Here is a 27,610-nt window from a genome sequence, read left to right on the forward strand (position 1 = left end):
TATATATTTTTGTACATATACAGGGAGTCTTCATCATCTGAACCCTTTACTGTTAGGCTGGGCAGCGAGAGAAGGTATTCACACTAAGAAAGTATTCACCAAGGAACTGAAAACCTGTAAAAATATTCTCTAGTGCAATTCTCTTCCTGCCTAGCCCTGGAGTCCATATCTGTGCTGTTCTGGCTCTAGCTGACTGTGGGTTCCCGAAACGTCGTGCCAATTCCGTGCCAGGTCCTGAGGGCACTAAATGACAGGTGCCTTTGGCAAACAGTGCAGGATTTCCTGAAGCCGGAGAAAGTGACAGGGGAGAGGTGTTGGAATCTTATAGAATTCCAAGGGCCAACGAAGGGCAGCTAGATCATAAAATGTAAAAAGGCAATCATCAAGGAGGATCACAAAAGAGCACTCAATCGGGAATGATTTGAATATAAAGTGTTAAAAAATGCCCCCTACATATTTAAAGAAATGGTATTTTGAAGGTAGAAGAAATGTGGGGTTGTCAGTTGCAAAGTGAAAGGGACCTTCCATGCTTTGTTTGGGATACCTTTGGATTGTGTCTGTCTTTCGTGAGAAAGTAGTCGTGTATTACGTAGGGTAGTATTTTAAAAAATTCCCAAAAGTGTATTTATAAAAATTCCCCTTTAAAAAAGCATGTCAATGTGTATCTAGATCAAAAATGGCCTGAAAGAATATACTCTGATAAAATACAAGTGATTGTTTTTGGGGACATCTAGAGGGGATCTTCATGCCCTTCTTTCCCTGTCTTCATTTTCTTGTTTATGGAATGAACTTGCACTGGTTTGGAGCAAGAGGAAGGAAGGAAGGAAAGAGGGAAGGAATGAAGGAAGGAAGGGCAGTACAAACAATGAAAGAAACACTAAAAATTTGTTCTAGAATTTTCTATTTTTAAGCCACTTGTTCCTGCTTGGTTTGTTAGGCTGTTTTAGTTTTTATGCCAGTTTGTTCCAAGTTATCATTTATTGTTTGATATTTAGGCTGTCCCAAATCTTCTTTATTAAAAACAGTATGAAACAGGCATAATTGGCTAAAAATTAATTAGAATTTAACAAGCAAAAAGATGAAGACAAGGGGTGCCTGGATGGCTTAGTCAGTAGAGCATGTGACTCTTGATTTTAGGGTCATGAGTTCGAGCCCCATGTGGCCATGTGGAGCTTACTTAAAAAAAAAAAAAAAGAATGGAGACATAAATGGAAGAATTTTGAGAAATGGGCCAAATGCTTTAAGATGAAGATCTAGGTTGGAAAACTGTCCTGCTGTGGACCCAAACTAGCAGTTATCCAAAGCTAGTGATTGGTGATTATAACTCTTGCTCAAATCACAGAGGAGTGTCCATGTGGTAGAAATTTCACAGGGATTCTGCAGGGACTGGCAGGTCTGATGCTATGGTCTGAAAGGCCTTCTTACGAGGTTGGCCCTTGGCTGGTGTCTGGGATTGGAACTTTGGGAGGGGCCCCCACTATTTCAGTATCATTCCTTCTCGGAGTCTGGAATTTTGGCAAATCCCAGGCAGAGGCTGCAGGTGACATCAACCTCCAATAAAACTGCCGGCAGACTGTCTAATGAGCTCCCCTGGTTGGCAATATTTCATAGCTGTGAGCACAACTATATGCTGAGTCCTGAGTCCTGGGGATCATCACAACTGGGAGTGGTCTTAGGGACTCCTGACCCAGGCACAGAAAAAGAACCAGCAGAGAACGAAGACAGAAATGAAAAGTCTTTCTTTTCCCGTTTCCCCAACAGACCAGTGCTATTTAACTGACAGGTCTGGATTGCTCTGTCCTGTTTGAGGCATGGATGGAGATGTAAACAGATTCTCCGTGTGCTAAGGGCAGCCACATGAAAGGCAAGGAGGTGAATATTTTCCTGTTGCTCAAGTCATGATCATATCACTGTGCTGTTGGGTTGAAAGGCAGGAGACCTGGAGTATTTTCAACGCTTGTCTGTCTTGAAATCCTTCTCACTGCAGTTGCTAAATTCAGCAGAATGAGGGAGGATTTATGAGGTCAAGGGGATGCAGCTGGAAACATCATCGATTAAATTCTCAAGCAAGAACATAATAGCGAAGGCCAGTATTGTACTGGGAACCTGGGAAACAAAGAGAGTGAAGACAGGACTCTGCTCTCAAGAAGCTTATGGTCTAGTCCGGGAGCGGGAGGTAAAAACTGGGACTGGCTCATACTGGCTTGTGACAGCCACTATTGGTTAGCCTCCCGGGAATTTGTAAGCCTGTTCACGTTACCTTAGTAGTTTCAAATCAGCCATGATTGGAGCATTTGTAACGAGGAAGTGGCCAGTGCACCAAACTTCCGCACCCCTTCTTTTACCCAGTTAGTGGTTCAGTATTTCCTGGGCACCACTGTGGGGTGCACGAAGAACCAGAGGATCTCAGTACACCTAACTCTGCCAGCATAGTAAGGATTTCCAGTAAGGAGACACTGGATGCCTAGCTGGGACCCACCCTGCAGAGTGGCTCCAGGATTCTGGTAGGGGTGGGGTGGGCACTTTGCTGCAGGCGTAGGCAGGACCCACTCTAGCATCTAGCGAGAGCCCCTGGGGCTGGGGAAGGGGCCTTTTTGCTGCTGGGGTTCAGCCAGGGCCTTCTGCCAGGAGGCCCCAGCCCTGCCCCACCAACGCAAGGCAGAGAGTGCCCTTCCCCTTCTGGAGTCCTTCCTGCTCGCAAGCTAACTTCTTGTAATGTCACTTCCTCTTCAAAGTATCAATTTGTAGGGGCACGTGGGCGGCTCAGTCCGTTAAGCATCCGACTTGATTTTGGCTCAGGTCATGATCTCACGTTTGAGATTGAGCCCCATGAGAGACTCTGCACTGGGTCTGGGCGTGGAGCCTCATTAAGATTCGTTCTCTTTCTTTCTCTGTCTCTGTGCCTCCCCCTGCCCATGCACTCTTGTCCCCCCTGGTCTCTCGCTCTAAAAAACAAAACAAAACAGAAACAAAAACTCATTGCCCAATCCCCCAACTTCTGTATATATTCTGATGTTTACTCTGTATGGAAAATTTTCAAGAGCTTTTTGGAGGAAAACTCAAGTACTAATTGTGCTCCAAAGTTTTTGACTTGTTTAGGGAGACAAGTACTGGAGAAGCTGTCTAGAAGGTGTGGGGAGGTGTTTGGGAGGTATTTCTGCAGAGGTGGGGCTCAATGGCCCTTGTTTTCCAAGCCTCCAGGGCTGTGTTCTTTCTCACCAGGGAAAATCCCTACAGGGTATGTGTCCAGTGAGTTGCTACAGAGGACTCCAACACATGTGCCCCAGAACCAGTGGAAGTCTCTCTGGGAATAAGAAGTGTCTGAAGAAAACGCCATCCCCTGCAAAATATGACTAAGTTCCACATGAGTAATTAACTGGAGGCGAATAAAAGGAAGCACTTAAAAAGGGTCAACACAATTGCTAGTTTCATTTTTTTGTTTTTTTTTACTTGAAAACGTGTTTTAACCATCAAATTTTGGCAATTACAAACCTGTACACTGTTGGGTTGTTTTTCTGTGGTTTTTGTTTTTGGCCGTCTTTTTGTTGTTGCTGATGTTTGTTTTTCTTTCTTTCTTTCTTCTTCTTCTTTTTTTAAAAAAAATTTTTTTTTTTTTTTTAGAAAAAGAACACAAGACTGAATACTGCCAACAGCAATATATGCAGAAACAATCCATTTCCGTAAGGGACAAGATTCACTTGAAGTGCTAGCTTCCCCCTTTGCATAAGGTTTGGTATGTGATGTGTGCAAGTTCAGGGGAGTGCGCGTGCGTGTATGTAAAGAAATGACATACTTCATCTGAATTTGAAATGACGTAAAAATCAGGTATTTAGTAACTGGGCAAAACACATTTGTTTTAAAAAATGTCAATTACAAACATCTTCTTGGAAACAGAGAAAGTTAAATGAAAACAGTAGAACCAAAGAAAGGTTACAGTACATTTTGAAATGATTAAAAAACATCATTTGCAAATCTAAAATCCTGTGTGTGTGTGTGTGTGTGTGTGTATGTGTGTGTGGTTATCTCAAAAGTGGCAGACCAACAGCATGGGTGACTTAGAATTATATTCGACCCCCCGAAATTAAAGCATCCTGATAGGCATCAAATACAGTATCTACAAAAGCCTGGAAAATTGAAACCATTATATACAATTTTATAAACATTTGAAACACCAAAACATACATCTTTTACAAACCAGCCTGTTTGTAACAGGTAAATTTACAAGACAATCTCTCTGATACAGTGCTTAAAAAGAACTGCTTCCATTTCCTGAACATGTTTGTCACCTCCCCAAATGCAGTAGTATGGGCTCAGAGTTGTTACGTGGTAGCAATTCAGGTATTTGTTTGCCGGAAGGGTGCTGCGGTCCATACCAATGGGTCCCAACACGCTTCGAATGACTGTACGATTCTCCAGTGCATCTCCAACACTGGAAGAGACTAATTATGGCCTTTGTGTATTATTACATACTTGTAATTATTGCTTTTCATTATTACATAAGGAAAGAAAATCTTACTCTTTTCCTACCTCTTAGCCAGCTGGCTAACTAGTAACTGATGCCAAATCCACAAATGGTGACTCTAAACCCTAGAATTACGCAGCCAGAAGCTTAAAGCCATTGTGGATTTCCACCAGAATAATGTGCAGTTGAAGGTCGCGGGACAAAAACCAGCATAAACACGTAACCGCCTTCTCACAGACCACACAAAATGAGGACTCTGGAGTAGGGCCTCTTCGAACCTCCATTTCTCATGGTGTGAAACTAGAAACACGAAACATAAAAGCCTAACCACGTTAGCAGTATCCGTGCACTGGGAGGGCAGAAGCGGGGAAAAACCAGACAATTACCTGGACAGCCCCTGCAAAACGAACGCTACATCTTCCTGAATTCGTTCCCAGGGAGGTGAGTTCTGCATCTTGTGCGATTCACTGTGGTGATCTCTTTTCTCAAGTCCCCTGACTTTGATTACGTAGACACGGCATTAGTAGGGGCAGTGGGTGGGGTGGGGGTGGGAAGAAGTAGGAGTTGGCCAGTGGTATAGATCTTTTACTAGCTTTTTCCCAGTCTGCGCTGGTGACTCCCAAGGGCGGCTCCAGACACGTTCCAGGAATGCATCATAAATTCCCTTTCCAGGCCTTCAAACTGATTGTCTGACGGGGTAAACCTCAAATGCATAGACTTGACCTGCTCTTACTGCTACTACTGGGTCTTCGACAATGGCATTTCACGAATGGGCAGGACGTGAGTAAACGGAAAGCTGGCACGGTATGGAACTCAGCAGCAAAATACTTGCAGAAGAAAGCAAATGAACACGTACATTACTCATCTTTTACAGCCCCATCGCTTCTGCTACGACAATGCTATGACATTAGCTGCTTTCAACCTAACCAGAATGTGTGCCATACAGGTAAAGTGCCTACAACAGGCTATGGAAAATGGCTTCTAGGAGGTAGCACATACATGTTAGAAAAAAGGGAAAGACATTTCCTGGCTTACATATTTTCCATGTGGTTCATCATGGTGGAGGGGGCAGGAACAAACATCAGGACTGGTAGGGGGGAAGAAAAAAGAAAAACAAAAATGCATCCAGTAGGTAACATTATAATCAAAGTTTCACTATAATTGATGCCTGGTCTGAGCTCCATTCTGTAATTATCATTCCAGCTTCACTTTAGAAAACATTCATTTAGTAAAAGCAGCATTTTGATAAATGTCCAAAGAAAAGTGTGAATTCTGTAACTGCATCCTTCCTAGGGGGGCTGCAAGCAAGCAGGAGATCCTAAGGCTTCCATGAACTCTCTTTTCTAGCGTATTCCAAAGCAGGATTGTGGGAGGTCAACAGAAGCAGGCAGATACCATATCCCAGGAAGGTTAGTGGTGAGCAGTGTTCTATAGAAAGCATCTTGGCAGAATGATGCGTTCTAGTCCCTGTTCAGCTACTTAACTTCCTGAGTGAGCTCGGTCAAGTCTCGTCGCCTCTCCAGCCATGTTTCCTCTTTTATAAAACAAGGGGGTTAGGCAAGCGGATTTTAAGGACCCTTCCAGCTCTTTGAATCAGCAGTCACCCCACCTAATTCCACATTGGCCTAACTACAAACCATTTTGTAACCTACAGGGAAATCCAGTTATCCCCAAAGGGAAAAGATGCCATGTGTTTAAAGGTAATGAATCACAACATAACACATGCTCGTCTGGTATACATTTAGCTGCAGAGAATCAGGGGAAGATATGCTGAAGAAAGAGGTATTTTATATAGGCCAGAGCAAAGAGTGGGCACAATTTTCTTGGGTGACTTCACGACTGCATTAAGATCTATTTACTCCTTCATTACCGTGTCAGTCAGGCATTCTCCCTGGAGGAGATGCTGGGTAAGCAGTAGTGAGCCGTCGGCATTAATGTCGCTGTAATGTTTCCTGGGGGCAAGAAATGAATTGTTGGTTTTACTTTGATGGTTTTTATGTCATTGCGTTATTAACAGTGTAGCGGTGATTCTATTCTAGACCATTAGTTCATCGTTTTCTCCGTGATTCTTGCAAATGTGCTTCTTCTATAAGAAAAATACCAAAGGCTTTATTCTCCAAAGCAGCCTCAGTGAAATTCATTTATTTCAAGACCACAGTGCGGATAATGCTTCCATGAGTAGGTCTGACCAAGAGATGGGAAGAGGAGAAAAGCCGAGGAATCTGTGAGGTGTCTCATGTACTCAGGAAGCTTGGGAATGGAAAGGAATTTTTTTTTTTTTTTTTTTTTTTTTTTTTTTTTTTTTTTTTTACAACGAACTTCAGCAACACTGACTCCTACTAAACACAACTGAAGCAACTAAAGATGTGTCTGAGTGGATGATACACGGATTCAGGACAGTACAATTGACACACCAATGCCATATGTCACCAGAAACTGTGGACACAGAGATTTGCTCATGAAGCAGCTAGTGCAAATGTGCATTTATTTACCACGGCCACTGTGCACGTGGCCATAATCCGATTGAAGCGAAAGAGGAAAGTCCGTCAACTTGGTAACTTTAAGCTTCGAGTACTGGGTTATTCTATTTCTGGTGGAATGATTCTCCTGTCAATTTTGGAAACTCATATGGCTCAAGCCCACGTGTCAGAAGAGAGGAGAACCCCAGGGTGTGATCAAGCATTACACATTTTTCAAATAAGGGTTTAGTTCTGGAAAATGATAACAAAATATTATTCGTTAAAAAGCACAGTTTTGTTTTAAGTTAATATAAATGGCGGTGCCAAAATAAAGTTAACTGAACCGGAGCAAAATATGGCATTTTGCGTTTCTCTGACATTGTAGAGATTGGAGAAACTGAAAGACCTGCCTTGCTGGCAGGGTGTTCAACACGATCTGTATCCTAAACTCTTCACGTCAGCTTTCCTCAAGAGCAGCCTTATTGAGTGCAAGCACATATTTGTACATAGGCCCAGACACACGCACTATTATAATTTGTACACAAGAGCTAATCTACTTTCTCCTTTTCCAAACGTAATTGCATTTATAGTGAGGATGCTACCAATTTAGGATAACACTTAGATTTTTGTCTACATTAGCAAGAATTGTGATTATCCAGCTGAAAACTTTGAAAGGATGTTTCCCTTTTTCCTCCTGAATTTGAATTCTGCTTAAACCTCTGAATACCTCTCATTCTAGAGAACAATGCGCTAAAGTACACCTTTTGTTTGTTTTTTTGTCTTTTGTTTTTTCTTTTTCTTCCCTGATTCTCAGAACAAAGGCCAATGTCTGCAGCAATATTAAAATTGTAGCGAGAGCCAGGAATATTTCTGGAAAACACAAAACAGATAATCACATTCTTTCTAATGTGTGAACACTGTTAACCTTCTCCCCAACCCACAAAAGCGAGCCCACATATCCTCATATTTCCCTCCACTGATACCCTTCTCAAAGATCATAAAGCCCAACTATATTATATTGGATGCTTAACACAAACAAACAAAAATAACTAAGCATACAAACCATATTACCCAAACCTAATTTTATAGCTGAAAATTGGACAGCTTATTAAAGAAAAATAGAGTTGATTTTAAAGGCTTCAGCCCATTTTCTTGTCTGTTTTTTTTATTTATTTAATATTTGTTTCTCTTTTCTTTTGCCTAAGAGACTAACTTTTCTGACCATCATAACTACTGTTTTAACCCCCCACCCCCCATTGGCTCAAAATTACATGCAACAATGCCTCTTTCTGCTTGCCAGTCGTTAATACTGCCGGCTCTGCCGTAACCCTTTCCAGGTCCCAAATACTGCACAAAGCCATACAAGATAGGCTGTATAACCCAACGGGTGGAGTTGATTCGCCCTGTAGAAACTCGGTGCCCGGTCTTGGCTGTGAACGCAGGTACCTACTGCAAGGCTCTCCATCACCCCCAAGAAACAATCGGAGCCTTTCTTTCTGCCCAGCTGGAGTGGAGCTTGCCCGTGACAGCAGGACTTGTGAAGAAGTTCCCAGCGGCAAACAATGTGTTTCTTTCCGGCTGCAGGCCATGGAGACGCGAGCCCGGCCAGCCTCCTTCCACGGTTCAGCCACAGACAGGGCTACGGCGCCCCGCCGCCGTCTACACCTGGGTCTGGTGCTGAGTCTCCATAAAAGGAATGTGCAGGCTGGCGAGGCTGAGCTCGCCCACGCTCTCGTAGTCACTCATGGCTGCTTCGGAATCATCGAAGCCGCAGCTGGCCGACACATCCGAGGACGAGGTGCCTCTGGAATTGTGCAAGGATAGAGACACGCTGTCTGCTGGGCCGGCCGTCTCTGCGCCCTGGTTCATGCTCACGGCAAAAGTACTGAATTCACAGGCCGCAGGCGGGCCCACCAAATCCGTGTCGTTGGGGAATGGGTGGGGAGGGAGATACTGGCTGGGGTGGAACTGAGGCCGTCTCCTGCAGTCCGGGCTCAGGGTGCTGGCCAGTGAGACGGGCTGGGAAGGGGGCAGGGCCTCGTACTGGTCTGGGAAATCCTCTGGTAGGGGAGGGGGCAGCTGGTCCTGATTCAGGAACTCCTCTTCATGGGGGGGTGGGTACTCGCTGTCGATGTCATAGCCGCCCAGGTAGTAATCGCTCTCCAACTCCCGAGTGCTGCCCTGGTGTGCAGACCCTCCCTCCTGGTTCTCATAGTTGGGCACTTCCTCTATGTCCGACAGGCGGGCCCCGGGCATCCAGTCAGAGGTGTCCCAGTGGTAGGCTGTGGGACAAAAGCGGTGACAGTTAATTTCCTCCAGTCTGGAGCCGGGGCAGGGCTCGGAAAGGAGCAGAGGGGGGACCTGACATGCAATTGACATCCAAGAGACCCTGAGATGCCGGGGGTCAAGTGCATGCTCCTTACAAGGGTTCTATGAGGGACCAGCCATGCTCTGGCCCTGGGACAATGAGGGGATGGCGACTGTAAGAGATGGTGCCTGGTTTTGCAAGGCCTCACACTCAGCCATGCCAGAAGGGACGGCCAGCCAGGGCATGCTGAGGAAACATAGTTCCAGCACCCCCTCCCTCTATTCCCTCTTCCTTTCCACACGCTAAATGCAGAGCAAGGCTGGCAGCATGCTCCCAGAGGGAGGGGTACATGGGCCATACTGTGGTCCACAGAAGGCAGGGAGATGCACTGCACATCGATGAACCGCACGCGCAGTGGGGAGGCTGGGGGTGGGATGCTGGAGGGGCTTTCACCTCCCGATGCCAAGCACACAAGACACCTGGAACATGCAAAATTCAGATCAAAGAAACACAGGAAAGACGGAGGCAAAGGGACACAGTAAGAACAAACTTGGCAATTCAAAAGGCATTAAGTAAATGTGATGCTGGGGTCATGGCAGAGTCACCTCGGTTGTAGTTTTGTCCTTGATCCATGACAGACACTGTTTAAATACAAAGTAAGAGGTAAACCTGGTAATCCAAGCCATGCGAAGAGGGTAAAACAGAACATCGTAGATGACTTAAAAAAAAAAACATGCTCCTGTTTCTCCTCATTGTTATTTAGGAAACAAAAAGATAAATCCCATCTATACCTGGCCCCAATTGTATTAAGTCACTGATAAAAGTTACCTGATTGAAACCAATCCCTCTAGGATTATAGCTTTGAATGATACCTTAAGTATTTCCAGCTCATAATAGGTGCTCACTGGATACATGTTGCATATAAGAAGGAATTTAGTAGCAATCTGGATTCCAGATGATTGGGTGCTCTTCTCTTAGAAGGGATTTTATTAAAAAAAAAAAAAAAAGACTACCCCAACTATTTAAAAACTTATGAACTAGATTTTTTTCCTTCAAAATTGTAAAATTCACTCCAATCTCTAAAGAAACATCCGGTGTCCCCTCAGTTACCAGCTGATTAAAATCACCCCTAGATCCAAGTAACAAGGAAGCCCTATTTCCAAAAGGATAACTCTACACAAAGAAATGCTATTGAAGAAAAAAGTAAATACCTTCATTCTCTATAGTGTCAACTACATTGTTGACAAGCTGAATGACAGTCACAATGGATGCTTGTGGCCAGGAAAAGAAGATGGGGGGAAGGGAAGGACAGTTTCAGGTTAGTCACGTATTTCAGACGTAAGTGAACTTCTCTTCACAACAATGGCAACAACAAAGACGTGGCATGCAAACACCCAAAGGCTCCCCAGTCCGTCCATTAGGCAGTGCTCCAGCGGACACTTTTATCTGGGAGTCCTGGGGCTACTTGGAACACAAGGGAAACAGCAGCAAATCCGGGGCTAGTCCTTTGAAAGGCATGATCGGCAGGGATTGCTGGATCACAAATTCACACCCCATGGCCCAGCGAAATCAATCTAGGAAGGCAGTGGCTCGTCAAGCTCATGCTAATTTCTCATTAATAACTCCCAAAGGCTCTCCAGGGAGGACCTCTCTATTCCCACGGATAATTATTTGTTGGTCAGCCATGCTGCTCCAAACCAAATGCCAGTGATGGAGGACAACCTTTGCAGGATTGAAGGCTTCACACTCTACATGATGCCACTGATAGCCTAGAACAACCCAGAGCCCAGCTTCTACCAGTGGAGCATGAACAGAAGTCAGTGTCTGGCCTCCGAAATAGTTAGAATCTGGGAAGGGGAATTCTGTGATCTGCACGGGTTGATTTAGCACCTGACGGCAGCAGCCCGTGGAGAGGTGATCCTGCTTAAAATTAACTTGTTGACAATTCCTAACACCACACCCTTTAGTCTGGACCAACCCAGAATGTTAAGCAGGAAAGGCCAAATGTGTGAGCTTAAGGGCACACATAGCAGAGCCCGTGAGCATAGTCAACCAGGTATCATGTTGGAGCTCTTCCTGGAGTTTGGAAACTGTATGTTCTTGGGTGCTTCTCTCTAAAATGCAAACCAGGGGCCCCTGGGTTTGGTTAAGCGTCTGATTTTGGCTCAGGTCATTACCTCACGGTTCATGTGCCGACAGCTCAGAGCCTGGAGCCTGCTTTGGATTCTGTGTCTCCCTCTCTCTCTCTGACCCTCCCCAACTCATGCTCTGTCCCTTTCTCAAAAATAAATAAACATTTAAAAAATGCAAACCAGCAATAACTTATCTTCTGGTTGGGATGAGGGAAAGAGTAAGCATAAAGGCAAACAGATCTGGAGGCATGCCCTTAATTTTCTGAAGATGGTCAGAAGAGATCCACTGTTCTATGGTTTGTTATCCCAGCAGTTACATACACTAGGCTTCTGCACCTCTAAGGAGTGCTGGGTATTAGAGTGGAAGACATTTGGGGATGAGGGTGATGGAAGTAGACTATTTTACTTCTAAGATTGCTTCTATAGCCTTGGAGCTCACCTGTTCCTATATTTACCTGCGTGGGAGGGCGGGTAACACTATGTTGTTTTCATCTTGTACTTCTGGGTACAAAATACCCAGCATAGGGTGCAGCACATAAGAGAAACTCAGCATGGGTTTATGGGTTGTATGATTACATTAATTAATAAATATTACATTTTTGCCAATTGCTTATTTATGGGAAAATGAAGTGAGGTGTAGGCTACGGTAATGCTAACTGTCTCTGAGGATGACCATTTGAAATTGTTCTTGATTCACCGCTATATAGTGAGCTCTCACTGCTTTTTGACCATTTCTGCTTCATCTCCTGGCCCGGAGAGGCCAAGCCATCCTCCAAAGCTGGTTCCTCATCTCAGAAAACCCAGTGGTACCCTCTCTGTGAATGTAAGTTCACAACAGGTAGTGGTAGCAGCTCTGGAGTGTCAGTGAGGTCCAGGCACCACATGGAATTTTGTGCAACATATTGGGTGTATTGGGTGTATGTGCATTTTTCTAAGGAGCTGGTCCATAGTCACAGTATTCACAGATACTCCAAAGACCCATGACCCTAGATGATTATCAGGAGAATTCAAGTGAAATAGGATGCCACTTCCATGGAATGAGGGTGTGTGGGAAGGAGGTCTTACTCCTAATTTCTCATGATGGGGAATTTGGATATACAGTGAAGAGTGAAGAGATCACCAGTAGTAAAATTAAAAAAAAAAAAGTCACAGTTTTCTAGAGAGTGTCATCTGGGATGAGGTGGCTCCATTATGAAAAAAAAAGTCAGAGGATGCATTATCAGAGGTCAGGGAATTTTGTCACCCTCTGATATGGACCCCTGGCCTGCCCACAGCTGCAGCTGAATAGGTCCTCCCTCAGCAATGACCTCTAACAGCGGGGTCAACCAAAACGCTGATGAACGCGCTCACGAGTCCATGATCGGGTCACCACTGACCGCCCACACAGAAGGCAGAACCCACCTAGGGGAACACATCTACAGACTGCTTACCATTGTCGTCGCCAGAATCTGACTGGAAGGAGCTGAGAGACTGAACTTCAGAGTTGCTGCCTTTATTACTGCCTGCAAAGCAGGTCACTTCTCCCGGATCATCAACCCCTTTGTCTTTGCGGACAGCCGGAGAGAAAGCAGAAATGACACTGGTTACCTTGTGCGTATTTCTGGCCTTCCCACCCCCAGAGTTCACTTCTCAGAGCTCTTTCATTTGCTTCGAGAAAATAATTTAGCTCCACAATAGAAAACTGATTGTGCCACTGGGGGCAAAGGTCTGTCAATCAAGTGATTTACATTATGGATTCGGAACCCTTAACCCGTGGTAAATGAGCTTGCAAAGAGCTGACAGCTGAAAGTGGCTGTTCCCTCCTCAAAGTGAGGCGACTAAGTGAAGAGTTGAAGGCAGGATGAAGTGGCTGTGTTGCTCTTTGCCATTCAGAGTTAATTTAAATCATTTACATGAACCGACGTGGTGTCAACACCAGGTTAAATGAGATTACTTATAAAATAGGGGTATAAATATTTTATAGGCAAGAATGCCATTCCATTCATCCAAACTTCCATCTCTGGGGAGCAAGTGGCTTTCTCAGCTTCGCCTCCTAGAGGGCAGCGTCACATCGGTTTTGGGAATGATGGTGGTTCTGCACTGTGTGTGGTAGAGGGGCAGCCAGCAGTGTGGACGTGCTCTTATCTACACACTTCCTCCTTTTGGCTATGCAAAGACAGCCTGAACAACACATACACACACACACACACACACACACACACACACACTACAGGGCTATTTTCTTATTTGATGGACTAAAGGAAGCAATAAAAACAACCCATATTTTGAAGTTGTCAAGCAAAAAATGAATTAGTCGCCTAGAGATTGTCTCGCTGGCTAACCCTGCCTTGCTTAACAAAGAAGGGAATCTACTCAATAAAAACACAACAATACTTCGGGGGGAAATGTGAGTTTTGGCCTGAGGTAGATTCTGTAAATAAAGCTGTCACGTTATGAAGCGAGTGGAGGAAAAATGGTCACCAGGAAAACCTTCAAATCATCGCGTAACACGATGGGAAGAAGAGACGGTGACTTGTGATTGAGGGAGCAGTTGTCCCTCTTTGTGAGTGCAGAAATCACTGTTTCTTCCACAAAAGGTGATGTCAGTATCGGGCACTGGGGCTCCACACCTGCTGTCAGACGCTGAAGCCACAGCAGAACGATGAGGTGGATAAACAGCTGATGTGAGTGGAGAGAGACGCCTGAGAGAATCTGCCTCCCAACAGCCACACCACAAAAACATACGAAGGTGTGCCTCAGAAACGCACAGAGTGAGGCCCTTCAGCTTAACCCCGGACACTAGGAAGGAAACAACAAATGATCCACCCTGGTGAATGCCGTGTATGTAACTTCTTTCTCCACTTCCTTTATTCAACCTCCTCTTTCTTGATTGTTAAATTAAAAAAGAGCCTTTCTAATAGCTGGTGGATTGGTGAGGTTTTCTTAAAGACTAACTCTACAGATCATTTGACAGGGAATGACTAAAATCCAAGGGCAATGACTGACAATATAGGGAGTGTCTCACAGAGAGGCAGAATCAGCAGATAGTGTGGTTGGGGCAGCCCTAAAAAGAACAGAAGCCCCCTCCTCGATCATCAGGAGTCTCTCTCCCTCTTTCCTGCGAAAGCTCCCAGGAGCGGTATTGGTAAGAGCACAGGCTGTGTGTCCGGATGCGCCAGGTCCTAGTCCTCACCCCTCTTTTTATTAGCTCCTTGTCCTCAAGCTGCTCATTTCACCCCTCCGCTCCTTCCCCTGGGTGCCCATGTGGGCATGTGTGAGGCTTTAAGGAGACCCAATATACATTGATGGTGGCATGGGCTGCCTCTGTCTTCTCAACAAATCTTTGTCCTTAACGTCTGCATTCTGGATTCTGTCCTGATGACTTGCTGAAATATCTTCTGATGTCTAAGAATCTTCCAGGTGTCAGGTACAGTTTCAAGGCTGTGTTTTCAATTGTGTTTTCAAGGCTGTGTCTTTCCTGATGGTTTCACAGTACTCAACCCTGCTAACCTTATTGATGGTCTTGGCTTCCACACAGCTGCCCTGTCGTCTTCTTCTGCTCTCTTTTCTGTCCCTTCCTGGCCTCTCCCTTCTGTCACCTCCCACACGTAGGCATCTCCAAATTCTTTTGGAGGTCCATTTTGACCATCCTTTCTTTGTTCTTGTTCCCTCAGCGAGTTCACCCCTCCTAGAGATTCAACCACCCTGTATGCAGATGATGTCCAAACTTTCATCTCTAGCCTCACCTTTCTCCTGAATAACACAGCCAGACACCTGTCAGGTAACCCTCATGTGCCCTTTATACTCATCAAGCTGCTTCCTGCTTCTGGAAGGCCCTCTCCAATAGTTTCCTACCCAAATCTTACTTATGCTTGAAGACACAGCAGAAATTCCCCCTTTCTCTACAAAGATGCCCTTACCTCTGGGGCTGCATATGCTCTCCAGCTCCATTTGAAAGCAGCCTCCCCTGTACCCTCTACCCCAACATGCATCATAGTACTAAAACCCCAGCCTTTGGAAATTCCTACTCCCAGGGCATCTCTGCTGCTGAAATATACGGCCATTTGGCCTGATGAAAAGTCATAGGTTACAACAGAGCTTGCGTTAGCTTCATCCTGACCGGTGTTAGGGCAGGGGAAACAATCACCATCGCTCAATTAGATGTTCACAGAAGCTAGCTAACTGATCTCTGTTTTCTTTCCTCTTTGGTCCTTCTTAGTCTGGTCTCCATGGATCAGCCAGAGCCATCTTTTAAAAATGTAAGTTCGATCATGTCACTCACCTGCTTAAAGACCTGCACTGATGTTGCCATTAAAATGCATTCACTTTCCCTTGTTGCTCACCAATCCCCAACTACCTTGATCTCCTCTCTGTTCTTCAACATGTCAAGGTCTTTCCCACCACAGGGGCTTTGTACCTGTGGCTCTTTCCTTTGGCTACAATACTGCTGCATGAGGCCTAAAGGAGAGGGAAATACCACTATCTGGAGCGGACTTTTCCTGCCTTGCGGTTCACCCTCTTGTTTCATGGACTGTGCATTCCAGCCGAACAGAACGGTTTGCTTGTCTTCTCATTGTCTGGGTCCCTCCACCTTTCCCCGGACCTTTAATGTACCATGGTCCATTTCAAATATCCCTCTGTTCCTCTCAAGTCTTCACCCTAAGCTGAGAAATAGTCTCTTCTTCTGACCTGGAGGAACACGCTTTCTGTTTATCACTTAGGTCATTACACAGCTTGCATTACCAACAACGGTGTGCCATTATGAGTAGAGCATGGGTTTTAGAGCTGACAGCTCTGGGCTGGCCCACCCGCTCTGCTGCCTCTTGCTAGCTGTGTGACCTTGGGGACCTTATGCATGCTCTCCGAGCCTCATTTTCCCCATCTGTAAATGTGGTAAGAACCAGATCAGTTTTTCTGAACAGTCAATGCCAGGACACGTCACAACGAGTGCTCTGTGCAGGCGGGTTCTCTCTCCTTTCCCTGCTTTCCTTCTACAGTGCCAGACCACAGCTTCCCCAGTGACCCTAGAGGGATGAACAGACACACTATGGCTTCCTACTCACTGTCGGTTCCTGCGTCCCAGCCATTCTTGCGGATGGAATCGCAGTCGGAGCGGCAGGGCGACACGGCGGGGAGGTTGGGGGCCACGCTGCACACGACCACACCGCGCCTGGCGGTCAGGATGCGCGGCGACTCAGGGTGGAACGTGGTCATCTCCTGGTGCTCGCTGCCCAGCCCGTCCACGATCTTATCCAGGTTGCTCCTGGAGTCGCTCTGGAAGCACGGCGTGTAGGCCATGGGGCGCACGGGCACCTGCGGGGGCCCCACCTCCTGGTAGATGTTGCGGCCGTCCCCGCCGCCCCGCAGGTTGCGGAACGGGATGCCGTTGCTCTTGTTGAGCAGGGCGGCTGTGGCGGGGTCCTGCACCAGCGTGATGTTGTTGCGCGAGTAGTTCTTGCGGAAGACCTTCTTGCGGAAGACGATGAAGAGGATGACCAGGATGAAGATGACGAAGAGGACCACCGCGATGCCGATGAGCTCCTCCTTGCCCACGTACGAGTGGCCGGCCTGGATGTTGGGCACGACCACGGGGCGCAGCCCGCAGTACTGGCCCACGTAGCCCGGCGTGCAGTTGCAGACGAAGGAGCCGAACACGTTGACGCAGGCGCCCCCGTTCTCACACTCCTCCCGCTCGCACTCGTCCACGTCCTCCTCACACCTTGGGAGGAAACACAGAGTCCTTCTCAGACAGCAAGGCGTGCGCCTCCATTCCCAACCGCCTTCCTTATCAGAAAGCACAGAGCGCAAAGGGCACGTGGAGCGTGACAAAAACAGAGTGAGGGTGTGCGAGTGCGTGGGAGGTGGCTGGGCACCTCTGTGTGTGTGTGTGTGGGGGGGGGTGTGGCCTGAGTTGTCATGGGAAGTTAAGGGATTTCTCCCAAGGGGATGGCTCCCAGACCCTAGCCAGATGGGAGCAGGGCAAAGACTGGTGGGGGTGGGGGAGAGGAGCGAAGGAGCAGAAAGAAAGAACAGATGCTGTTGGAGAGGTACTGGTTTTCAAATCCTCGGGGCCAGGTGCGTTTCAGAATTTAAATTTTTGCAGTCTTAGAAACGTCATACAGTACATGGCTTTCATGCTCTGGCAGATACCCGCCCCACTGCTGGAACCATGGCGCTGGCACGGGACCCATAACCAAATACGCCAGTGTTTCCACAATAAAACATACGGATATTCATTCTCAGTGAGAGAAATAAAGACTAGAAATAGTCTCAGAGCAGTTTTGGCTGGTTTTGCCACCAGATTAGTTTGCCACTAATTTATCCTTAACCCTTTTATTTCTTTGAGCTTTTGGGATTGTAGAGTTGCAGAGAAGGAGGAGTGAACCTATATACCTTATGTAGAGTTTCCCAAGAGGAAGAAATCTTTGGTTCTGACATGTTCCTTCAACAGTTAGTGTAATTTTTGGTCTCTCTGGGAACTGTGTGTGTGTGTGTGTGTGTGTGCACCCACACATAGGTGCATTAGAGGGCGTGGGCAAAATAGGGAGTAGGTGGGTAGGTACAGGGCTACATATCTATGTATTTTACAGATTCTGTGCTTACGATAAAGGTTAATGCTAATATAGATTATCAGGAAAGAATGATTAAAACATTCTAATGAAAAACAATTAAATCAATTTTATTCTCTTTAAAGCAATCCACGACTCACTTCAAGTATAATTACAAGGCAAAAACATCTGAGTCTTACTCTTTCTTAGTTTAACATTATGTGAGAACATGGACCTTCTTTCTCCTTCTTCATTTTTCTCTGCTTCAGCAATTGATCTGATGTGTTCATTTAAAAGGCACGATCACTTATATCTTTGGTAATCCACCTTTTAAAATGTAGTCAAACGTCCCTAATTTGAACAGATTGAGGCCAGGTCATTTGGAAATTAGAATCACAGAGTATTTAAAAATAAATGCAGCTTTATTACTTTAAATTACATCCAACGATTCAAAGTCAGCTAAGTATTTCCTGGTAAAGTCCTCGGGAGATTTGCTTTAATGAATACATAAGACTGATCTGTAATTAGAATATCACTTGCTTGAGATTACATATATATACTTCTCAAACGATCAAGGATGGTTGGAAGTGGCATTTTACTAAGAGCTTAAACCATTCCCTTTCCATTTGGCTAACACTTTAATTTCCCTCATTTCTTGGGGGGAAAAAAAGGTATGCAAAGGAGAGGTATGTTTTAGTTTCTCAGAATGGTCATAAAACGTTAGGCAGTAGAGTCCAGTTAATGACTTTTGGGGACACGGGTAAGCATGTCTGCCTCAGAATGATACTGGAATTATTAGGGGTCATGGATGATTCCCTTTAAAAGAATTGTTTTCCTAATCAGAGAACACACGGCAATTACGTAAAAATTTGCAAATATAGGTAAGTATAAGGTAAAAAATGTAAATTACCAGTAACTCCATTACCCAGAGATAATCCCAGTTAAGATTTAAGCCATTTGTAAGCACTCTTTTCGTAGAGATATTAACCCTTTGCCTGGCCTGCTCGTGGTAAATCTTTTATCCCAGTTAGTTGTTTACTGTTTTGCTTTCTTGGGGACAAGAAGCGGCAGGGAGAAAGACTGTTGCACAATCTCACTTACGTGACTCCAGTGAGCCCAGCTTTGCAATTGCAGATGAAAGCGTTCCCTATTGGGTCGCAGGAGCCTCCATTCTGGCAGGGGTTTGGGAAGCAGGCTGTGATCTCAGACTCACAGTTTCTCCCGGTGAACTGTGAGAGACAGGTACACTGATAGCCTAGGGAGACAAAGGACCTCATGAACCACAGATGCCACTGGCAGTGCTCAGAGTGCAGGGACTTGGCCACGATGCGCCCTCCTACTTCCTAAACCAAATCTTTGGCATGGCCCAGGTTCCAAAGATGATTTTCAAATTGGTTACTTTTTAAAAGTTTATTTATTTTTGAAATTGAGAGGAAGAGACAGAGAGAGGCTGAGAGAGAGGGAGGCAGAGAATCCCAAGAAGGCTTTGTGCTGTCAGCACAGAGCCTGATGCGAGACTCGAACTCACGAACTGTAAGATCATGACCTGCGCTGAAATCAAGAGTCAGATGCTTAACCCACTAAGCCACCCTGGCACCCCTCAAATTGTTATTTTGAACTTGGGACACATTTGCCACAAAAATGCCAAGTAACGGTTTGGATCCCCCACTAGTTAATTGCACCGAATTAACCACATACCTAAATGCTAGCGAGAATGGTAAGAGACACCCAAGATTCCAAGAGCAGAGACCAAGACAGGACGAAGATGCTTTGCCCAGCACACGACTACATAAAAGGCAGGATGTTTCCGGGGAGGAGAAGTCTACCATAGGTACAATGCTGGTTCGTTTCTGGAAGACCTCTCTCACCCCCATGCCCTTTCTCCTTGGCTGAACACTTGCAACCCACCCCACTCCCCCACCTGGAGAGGAGAGCACAGGTAAAACGATATATAGCAACTTAAATATATAGCAACTGAGCCTCAGTTTGACATACGCACAGGGAGATGGAAGAATCCCAGCCTTTACCCAGCCCCCATATTTGGATCCCGATTTTCACATCTTTGCCAACTTTCTCCACTCCTGAACCCATCATGAGGAAAGAGATAGTAATATCCCTACTGCAAAGAATATCAAATATCAGAGTAGATAAGATTCTAAGAGGGCAATGGCATTATTTACCTCTCAGAGATAGAAGGGATGAATAATTAGTAAGGACTTTCTTTCTCCCTACTTACATTTTAAATCCCTTTTTTAAAAAAAAAAATTAAAGCTATATATCCACATAGTAAAGAGTCAGTTCTACAAGTTCTGTTTTGTACAACAGCAGCTCCGCATCCCAGTGAACAGAAAAGTGGACCTTTGAACAACATGAATTTGAACTTCGAAGGTTCACGTATGTGTGAATCTTTTGCAGTTCGGTACTGTGAATTTATTTTCTTCAGGAACTTAATACCATTTTCTTTTCTCTAGCTTACTTTATTGTAAGAATGCAGGATATAATACATATAACATACATATTACGTGTTAATCAACTGTTTATGTTATCGGTAAGGCTTCTGGTCAACAGTAGGCTATTAGGAGTTAAGTTTTGGGAGTCAAAAGGTATACCCAGATTTTCAATTGTGTGGGGGTTCGGCGCCTCTCACCCCATTTTCTTCAATGGTCAACTGTACTTATCGTTAATTCAACACCAAACTCTTCATGGACTAGGTCTTTCTGTGTTATCTCTGTTTCACTGGTGTTCTATATTTTCATCTCCTGGAGAAGTCTTTCCTCAAGGTCTGACTGGCTTCATCCTGAATAGTGCCCCCTCGTCCTGCTGTGGGGCTGCTGTCATGGGAACGCCCTCTGCTGGGCTGGAGCTAGTGTTTGTGGTATCACCTGTTTTCCTAATTTCTTGGCAGACTCTATTTCATCAGGACACATTCCACAGTAGCTTCCCCAGAAAGGGTTTACAGGAGGTCAATGTTGTGAGACCCTGCATAGCTGAATCCTACATTACTACTCCACTCTTTCCCCTCTCTGGTAGGCAGAGTACAAAACTCTGAGTAATTGCCTCCATGTGGCCTTTGAGAAATCCCAGGCCCTTTCGGTTCCTGAAGTTTGTACATGGCCTGGTTTCTTTTCCTCTCCGACAACGTGGAGGTTCTTCCCTTGGCCCCCAGCTTTCTGAGATTGCACAATGATATACTTTAGTATGGGTTTATTTCAACCAACACTGGGCACTTTGGGAAGTCCTGTTCTTTAACTTTGGGGACATTTCTTTCATCGTTTCACTGATGATTTATTTTCCTTTGTTTTCCTTGTTCTGTCTTTATGGAAGTTTTATGGTTTGGATCTCAGATCTCCTGAATCTTCCTCTAATTATTTTTCTTATGTTACATCTCTGTGGGTTTTTGCTGTATTTTCTGAGAGATTCTCATCTTCTGAAACAACTTCTGAGATTTTCATTTATGCTGTCGTTTTCCAAGGGCTTTTTTTTTGTTGTTGTTGTTCACTGAGGTTTTGTGTGTGTGTTTCTGTTTTTTAAACAAGAGCATCCTGCTTCTGTTTTGTGGTTATAATATCTTCTCTTATCTCTCTGAGGATATTAATATATTTATGAAGTTTTCTTCCTGCATAGTTTTCTCCAAGTTCTTTTTTTCTGTTTCTTTGTTTTGGTCTCTGTGATGGTAAATTTTATGTGTCAACTTGACTAGGCTATGGTGCCCAAATGTTGGGCAAACACCATCTATGATGATGCTCTGAGGGTATCTGTGGATGTGATTAACACAATCAGCTGACTTTAAGTAAAGCAGATTACCCTTACTCATTCAGTTGATGACCTTAAGAAGGAGGAATTCTGCATCAAGACTGCAGCATAGAAATTTTGCCTGAGTTTCCAGCCTGCTGGCCTGCTCTTTGATTTCAAATTCTAGACTGCAAAATCAACTCTTACATGATTTTCCAGGCTGCTGGCCTGCCCTTTAAATATCAGACTTGCCAGTCCCACAATTGTATGAATCAATTCCTTAAAACCTATCTATTATCCATCCATCCATCCATCCATCCATCCTACCTATTCTGTTTTTCTGGAGAAGCTTGATACATTCCGTATCTTCCAAATTAGAGGATTTTCTATCTTGTCCAGCAATCCTTCCTTATCAGCTCAGATTGCAGAGGGGAGTGGTAGGAAACCAGAAATCTGATGGGAAGCTCTGAGCACATGAATGGGGTTTGTCAACTGTGATACTGCATTAGTACCATTGGTTTGGGGAATTTCACCAGTAATGACCCTTATCACCTGCTCAGAGGGAGAGTGAAGGCCTGGTTTCTCACATTCAGGGGACTGGGTGGTGGTAGAGGAGGGCTGATTGTGGGTCTCAGCATGCAATGAACACATCAGATTTACTTTTACCTCCCTGTCCCCCAAGTGCCGGCTGCTTGGCGTCTTCTCACCCCTGCATTTCACCATCACCTGTGGGCTCTGCCAGGATGTGGGGGGAGTGGTTTTGTGGCCATGCAGAGAGATTGGGAATCTGGGGCTCTGACTGCCTCTTAAACTCACTTTTCAACAATTCTTATTTTAAGCCCTTCTCCCTATCCCTTCCCCTTTTAGAAGTGGCTGCCTCCAATTCCTGAGCCTTTTGGGGATTCAGTTCCCAGATCCCCTTTTATTGGTCAGCATTTCAGCTTCTCAGACTTCATTTCCTAGGGGTCCTGGGTGCTCAGTCAATTAAGTGGCTGACTCTTGATTTCGGCTCAGGTCATGATCTCACAGTTTCTGAGTTCTAGCCCCGCATCAGGCTCTGTGCTCACAGATGCTCTGTCTCCCTCTCTCTGCCCCTCCCCTACTCACACACATGCTCTCTCTCTCAAAAATAAATAAATGCTGAAAAAAAGAAAACAAAGCTTCACTTCCCTCTCCCTTACCATCTCTCTGTTTGCCTCTCACCCTCAAAGCTTGTGTTGGTGTTGTCTCCTTCTCAGGTCCCCTCCCTCCTCCAGCTTATGGCTTATTAAAATGCCTTTACACAGGGGCTCCTGGGTGGCTCAGTTGGTTAAGTGTCCGACTTCGGCTCAGGTCCCTATGTCACAGTTTGTGAGTTTGAGCTCCATGTCAGGCTCTGTGCTGACAGCTCAGAGCCTGGAACCTGCTTTGGATTCTGTTTCCCTCTCTCTCTGTCCCTCCCCCACTCATGCTCTGTCTCTCTCTCAAAATAAATAAACAGTAAATAAAAAAATGCCTTTACTCATGTGGTAGTGGTGTTGTGACAGCAAGCTGCCGCCATTACTGGGAAGTAATAAGGCTTTCCTCATTGCTAAGATCTTTTGTAAATGCTGTAAATAACCATTCTCACTCTTATTTGAAGGGTTCTTGGGCTCATCTCTGCTCCCCAGTGACTGATGTTGGGATGTTATAGATTGATTTCTCTTTTTTTAAGTTTATTTATTTATTTTAGTAATCTCTACATCCAACGTGGGCTTGAACTCATGACCCCAGAGATCAAGAGTCACATGCTCTTCCTACTGAGCCAGCCAGATGCCCCGATAGATTGATTTCTATTGGTTTAAGACAGTCAAACATCGATAGATTGAAAGAGTGTACGTGCTCATTTATGTTTACTCAACCCACACTACAGAGAGGTCTCGTGTACAGCAGAACATTAGGATCGTGTGGGTGTTCGCAGGTTCAGAAAAGAAAGACTCATCTTCAGGAGGCAGGTGCAGGAGGCAAGAGAGAAATCTTTCCATTCACAAGAGGAGGACTGAGTAGTCTCACCAAGAAACACAAAGGGCCAGAGATGGAGGCTCAGAGAGACACAAATACTCTTGAATGCTATACCAATGAAACATCAGGGAATGGCCTCTTAAGGAAAGACCACTATTGAGTCCAAAGGCAGCCGGCCTGATGTCTGTGGACAGGATATAGTAGTCTGAGGTATGATTGAGCTACATTATGCTGACTTGGAAGCTGTTTTCTTTCCAATTTGGGAAGCCGCTCGCCTTAATGGAATTGAATAGGCTTGATGAAAGCGGTGAGAACTGGGAAAAATGCTTCTTCGTGTCACCTGGCTAGTCCTTGGCCAGAACAGCATGCTGCTTAGAGGTAGAGGCACTTGTGAGGCTGAGTTAGATTCCTTCCTTGACTAAAGGGAGGGGCGACACAACCACAGGATAGGACTCGAAAGCACATCGATGACGAGGTGGGAGGGAAGCCAGGAAGGGGAATCTAAGGCAAGGTAGGTCACTGCAGGTAAAACTCCTCCCTCTCCAGCTTCTATTTGGCAAGCTCTTGACAATTTCCCAAATAAAGCCATAGCAGAGGCAGTTGGCAGGCGGCAGGGGAGGCACAAAGAGGGAGTGTCTGGGAATAAGGGACATTTGAATTACTATCATGGAAACTGGATTCTAACTAAGGTCATGGGTTTGATTTCTTTGATTTGATGTCTCAGTGCCTTGGAAAATCAGAATTTAAAATGAGGCAATACCTCTAGTGCACTATTTTACTCCCACACATTTCCTTCTGCATTTTGTCATTTTCATTATCTTTTGTGGGATATCTAGTGCTACTGGATGCAGCCGCCAGCCTGACTGATTAACCTATTCACTGACTGAATGCCTAAGCCATAGGCAGTGGTGTGCCGGAGCCAGCTCAAAGGGATGTGAGAACAGACCGTAAAATATTCGGGAATTTGGCAGGCCACTCATTAAACCACCGGTAGCCTGACATCAGCCGTGGTGGGAGTATTTACATCACAGAAATCAACAGACACTGCAAATCAGGGCTTTTATTTTTAGAGAGCTGATTACCGGCACACCCTGGAATAAGGACCGTGGCAGTCCCCGCGGAGACAGACAGAAATACACCATGTATAAACAGAGACAAGTACAAAACTACCTTGCGAGTAGGCACAGGGTGTGAGGGGAGCACAGAGTGGGGACGCTGGATGTAGGCTGGAGGAAACCATGCCCGACTGAGGAGCTCTGTGTGACATCTGAGAAAACTTGCTACCCATTTGGAAGAAGAGGATGAAGAGAATGATGGCGGCAGCTAAGACTCGTACGAAACTCTGTGCCAGGGACAGTTCTAGGCACTCTCTGTGTATTCACGCATACGTTCTGAAAACAAGCTTACGTAAAAGGTGCGATTGTTATTTCTGTTTTCTAGATGAGGAAACTGGGCTTCAGAGAAGCTGATTAGATGAGGAAACTAGGGTTCAAAGAAGCTGATGGCGTATTCGCGGTCGCGATGCCACTACGGATCTGGCTCCACACCTAAGCTGTTCAGTATCGTCCTGAATTGCATTTTTAACAATTGTGCTTCATGACACACTCTCTCTGGATCTTCTGTTTATCAAAAGCAGAGGGAAGCTGTCTAGGACCTGCTCTCACGATCTCAAACCCCCGGGGCAAAGGAGGTAGAAAACGTTTGGAAAAATATTGCTTTTACAACTTGAAATTTGCAGCTTTTACGTTGACACGATGAGAGGGAAAAGCAAATGGACTTTATTTTAAGGTGGTCAGATTTTTGTTTTAATGAAAGACGAATGAGGGGTGCCCGGCCGGCTCAGTTGGTTCAGCATCCAACTCTTGATTTCGGCTCAGGTCGTGATCTCACAGTTCATGGGATTGAGCCCCATGTGGGGCTCTATGTCAACAGCACAGAGTCTGCCTGGGAGTCTCTTTCTCTCCCTCTCTCTCTGCCCCTTCCCCGCTTCCACTCTCTCTCAAAATAAATAAACATTAAAAAAAAAAAGAAAGAAGAGTGATATCTATTGTTAGATAGACAACAAAAGAGGCTTGTTGATCAATGTAACCTGTTATCACAAGGTTTTATTTCTCATCTCATTATCCTGGTCTAGGCCCTATTATTAATAATTTTATAATATCAATACCCCTGCCATAGTGATACGATAGTGGTTTAAATCACTCTCAGTCACTTTATGAAGGGCCACGATAACCCTATGAAGGAAAAATAAGCAGCTCCATTAACATTTCAACGCCATGAGGGTGCTGGAGAGGTTAGTGGCTTGTTCAAGTACATATAGCTGGTAAGTGATAGAGTTTTAGCCTAAGTCCAGGCTTTCAGATCCTCAAGTACATCTGTAAGACTGTATTGGCACTGAAGCTTGACAGTGAGCAGGAACTTATCACTTGCTAGGAATGAGGAGGGGCTTGGGGTTAGTCCCCACAACTCGCCAGGCAGCTAAGGAGATACAGATGATGGACAACATCAGACCCTCCTCTGGGAGCCAAATAATCATTAAATAGTAAAATAGTGTCATAATAAAGTTACTGCTCTTCCCAAGATTGCCGTCTGTTGGTATAAAACACAAATCAAGGAAACAGATTTTCAAGAGATAGCCAGGCATTCTCTGACCACAAATAATATTGTAACACTTTGTAGATGTAAAAGAAAAATACAATGCAGTGGATAACATCCCAGTGTTATTAAAAAGAGTACTTTTTTTTTTTCTGGGTCAGGGGAGAATTGTCACATAAGGAAATCATTAGCAAGAACGATAGCTTATTACGCACTAGGAAAAATGCTAAGGACAGTCAATGCATTATGTCATTTAATTCTTGATAAAAACCCTACCCTGTAAGTACTATTATTACAGTTATTTTATAAATGAGGGAACTAAGATGGTTTACTCAAAGTTACATAGTCAATAATTGGCAGGCACCACTTAAAACCAGTTCCCAGATTTAAAAAAAAGACAATCATATTCTCAGCATCGAGATGCATGTTAAAAAGAAAAAAAGATAATGTGATCGCTTCTCTCCCCCCAATCCTGGCAAAAGGAGAAGTGTATTTTTAAGCTTTGCCTCAAAGCTGTGCTCTTGTTTACGATCCTTCCAGCTATAGCAGATGCAGATGGCTTTGAAATGTGCACCCGGACAAACTTAACATGCCCCCTCCTTCCCTTGCGCAAAGAACACTGCAAAACCTATTAAATGCAAAAAATAGAAACGGTTTAAGCAATTATAGAGTAAGTTTGGGCTGTGTAGGCAAATAATCAAGATCATTTCTATCTCACTCCTTTGACTTATTAGTCGTTTTCCAACCCGATTCATCCAGGTAATGGCCTCAACCCTCGGCCCTCCTCTCCAGTGTTGGTGACACGATTCTGATCGGGTTTGGCTGCCTCGATAAGGAAACATCTGCCTGGTGCACAAAGGTGGAAGTAATGACAAACGTGAACTGGCCTTTGGGATCTGAAGTCGGCATCAACCACTATGCTTGCTGGATTACGGATTTCGTTTAGAAACTCCAAGAGCTCCCATGATCTGGGGAGGCAGCTGTGAGGTGGCAGTGAGGCCCTGCGTCCTTTTAAGTTCTGGCTGTTACCCACCAGCGGGGTATGATCACAGCCGAGCCGCCTGGCCTCCAGGAACCTCCCTATTTTTATCTGATAATTGAACCTCACTAATCCCCACTTCATAGAGGATGATAAGGCTTTTGGATTCATCAACCACAATGTAGCACACAAACATTAGGTGCTTCATTGTTGTCATTATTGTAATTACTATGGATTCTGAAATCAGCTTCATTTCTGTGTCACCCATCCACCAAACAACTGAAAGCCATGGGAATTTCTTACTCTGACTTTTAGGCTGAATACTGGGAAATCCTGAAACTTCTAGTCTGTGTGAATCTCAAGAAGTATTGAGAAGACTGGTGGACGCATTACCACATGAGATGCTAATCATAAGCAGGGTGAGCCCTGTTGTAGA

The 27,610-nt window shown here is 45.0% G+C and overlaps 1 protein-coding gene across 3 annotated transcripts in view; it reads right to left on the bottom strand.

The window, feature by feature from the left end:
- Nucleotides 1–3,803: 3,803 nt before the first annotated feature.
- FAT3 (FAT atypical cadherin 3) overlaps nucleotides 3,804–27,610 on the bottom strand; it is a 523,627-nt gene continuing 499,820 nt past the window's right edge. For 2 of the 3 annotated variants that reach the window (XM_047823753.1, XM_047823752.1), the window contains 6 exons: nucleotides 18,990–19,143; nucleotides 16,404–17,059; nucleotides 12,792–12,905; nucleotides 10,441–10,500; nucleotides 9,835–9,870; nucleotides 3,804–9,203 (listed from right to left, as the gene is read on the bottom strand). In XM_047823753.1, the coding sequence (XP_047679709.1) occupies nucleotides 8,581–9,203; nucleotides 9,835–9,870; nucleotides 10,441–10,500; nucleotides 12,792–12,905; nucleotides 16,404–17,059; nucleotides 18,990–19,143 (1,643 nt within the window). In that variant the 3' untranslated portion in view covers nucleotides 3,804–8,580. The remainder of the gene's footprint in view (nucleotides 9,204–9,834; nucleotides 9,871–10,440; nucleotides 10,501–12,791; nucleotides 12,906–16,403; nucleotides 17,060–18,989; nucleotides 19,144–27,610) is intronic. The other variant, XM_047823754.1, reaches the window with a different exon arrangement.

The sequence above is a fragment of the Prionailurus viverrinus genome, chromosome D1 (assembly GCF_022837055.1).
Source record: "Prionailurus viverrinus isolate Anna chromosome D1, UM_Priviv_1.0, whole genome shotgun sequence".
NCBI classification, from domain to species: domain Eukaryota; kingdom Metazoa; phylum Chordata; class Mammalia; order Carnivora; family Felidae; genus Prionailurus; species Prionailurus viverrinus.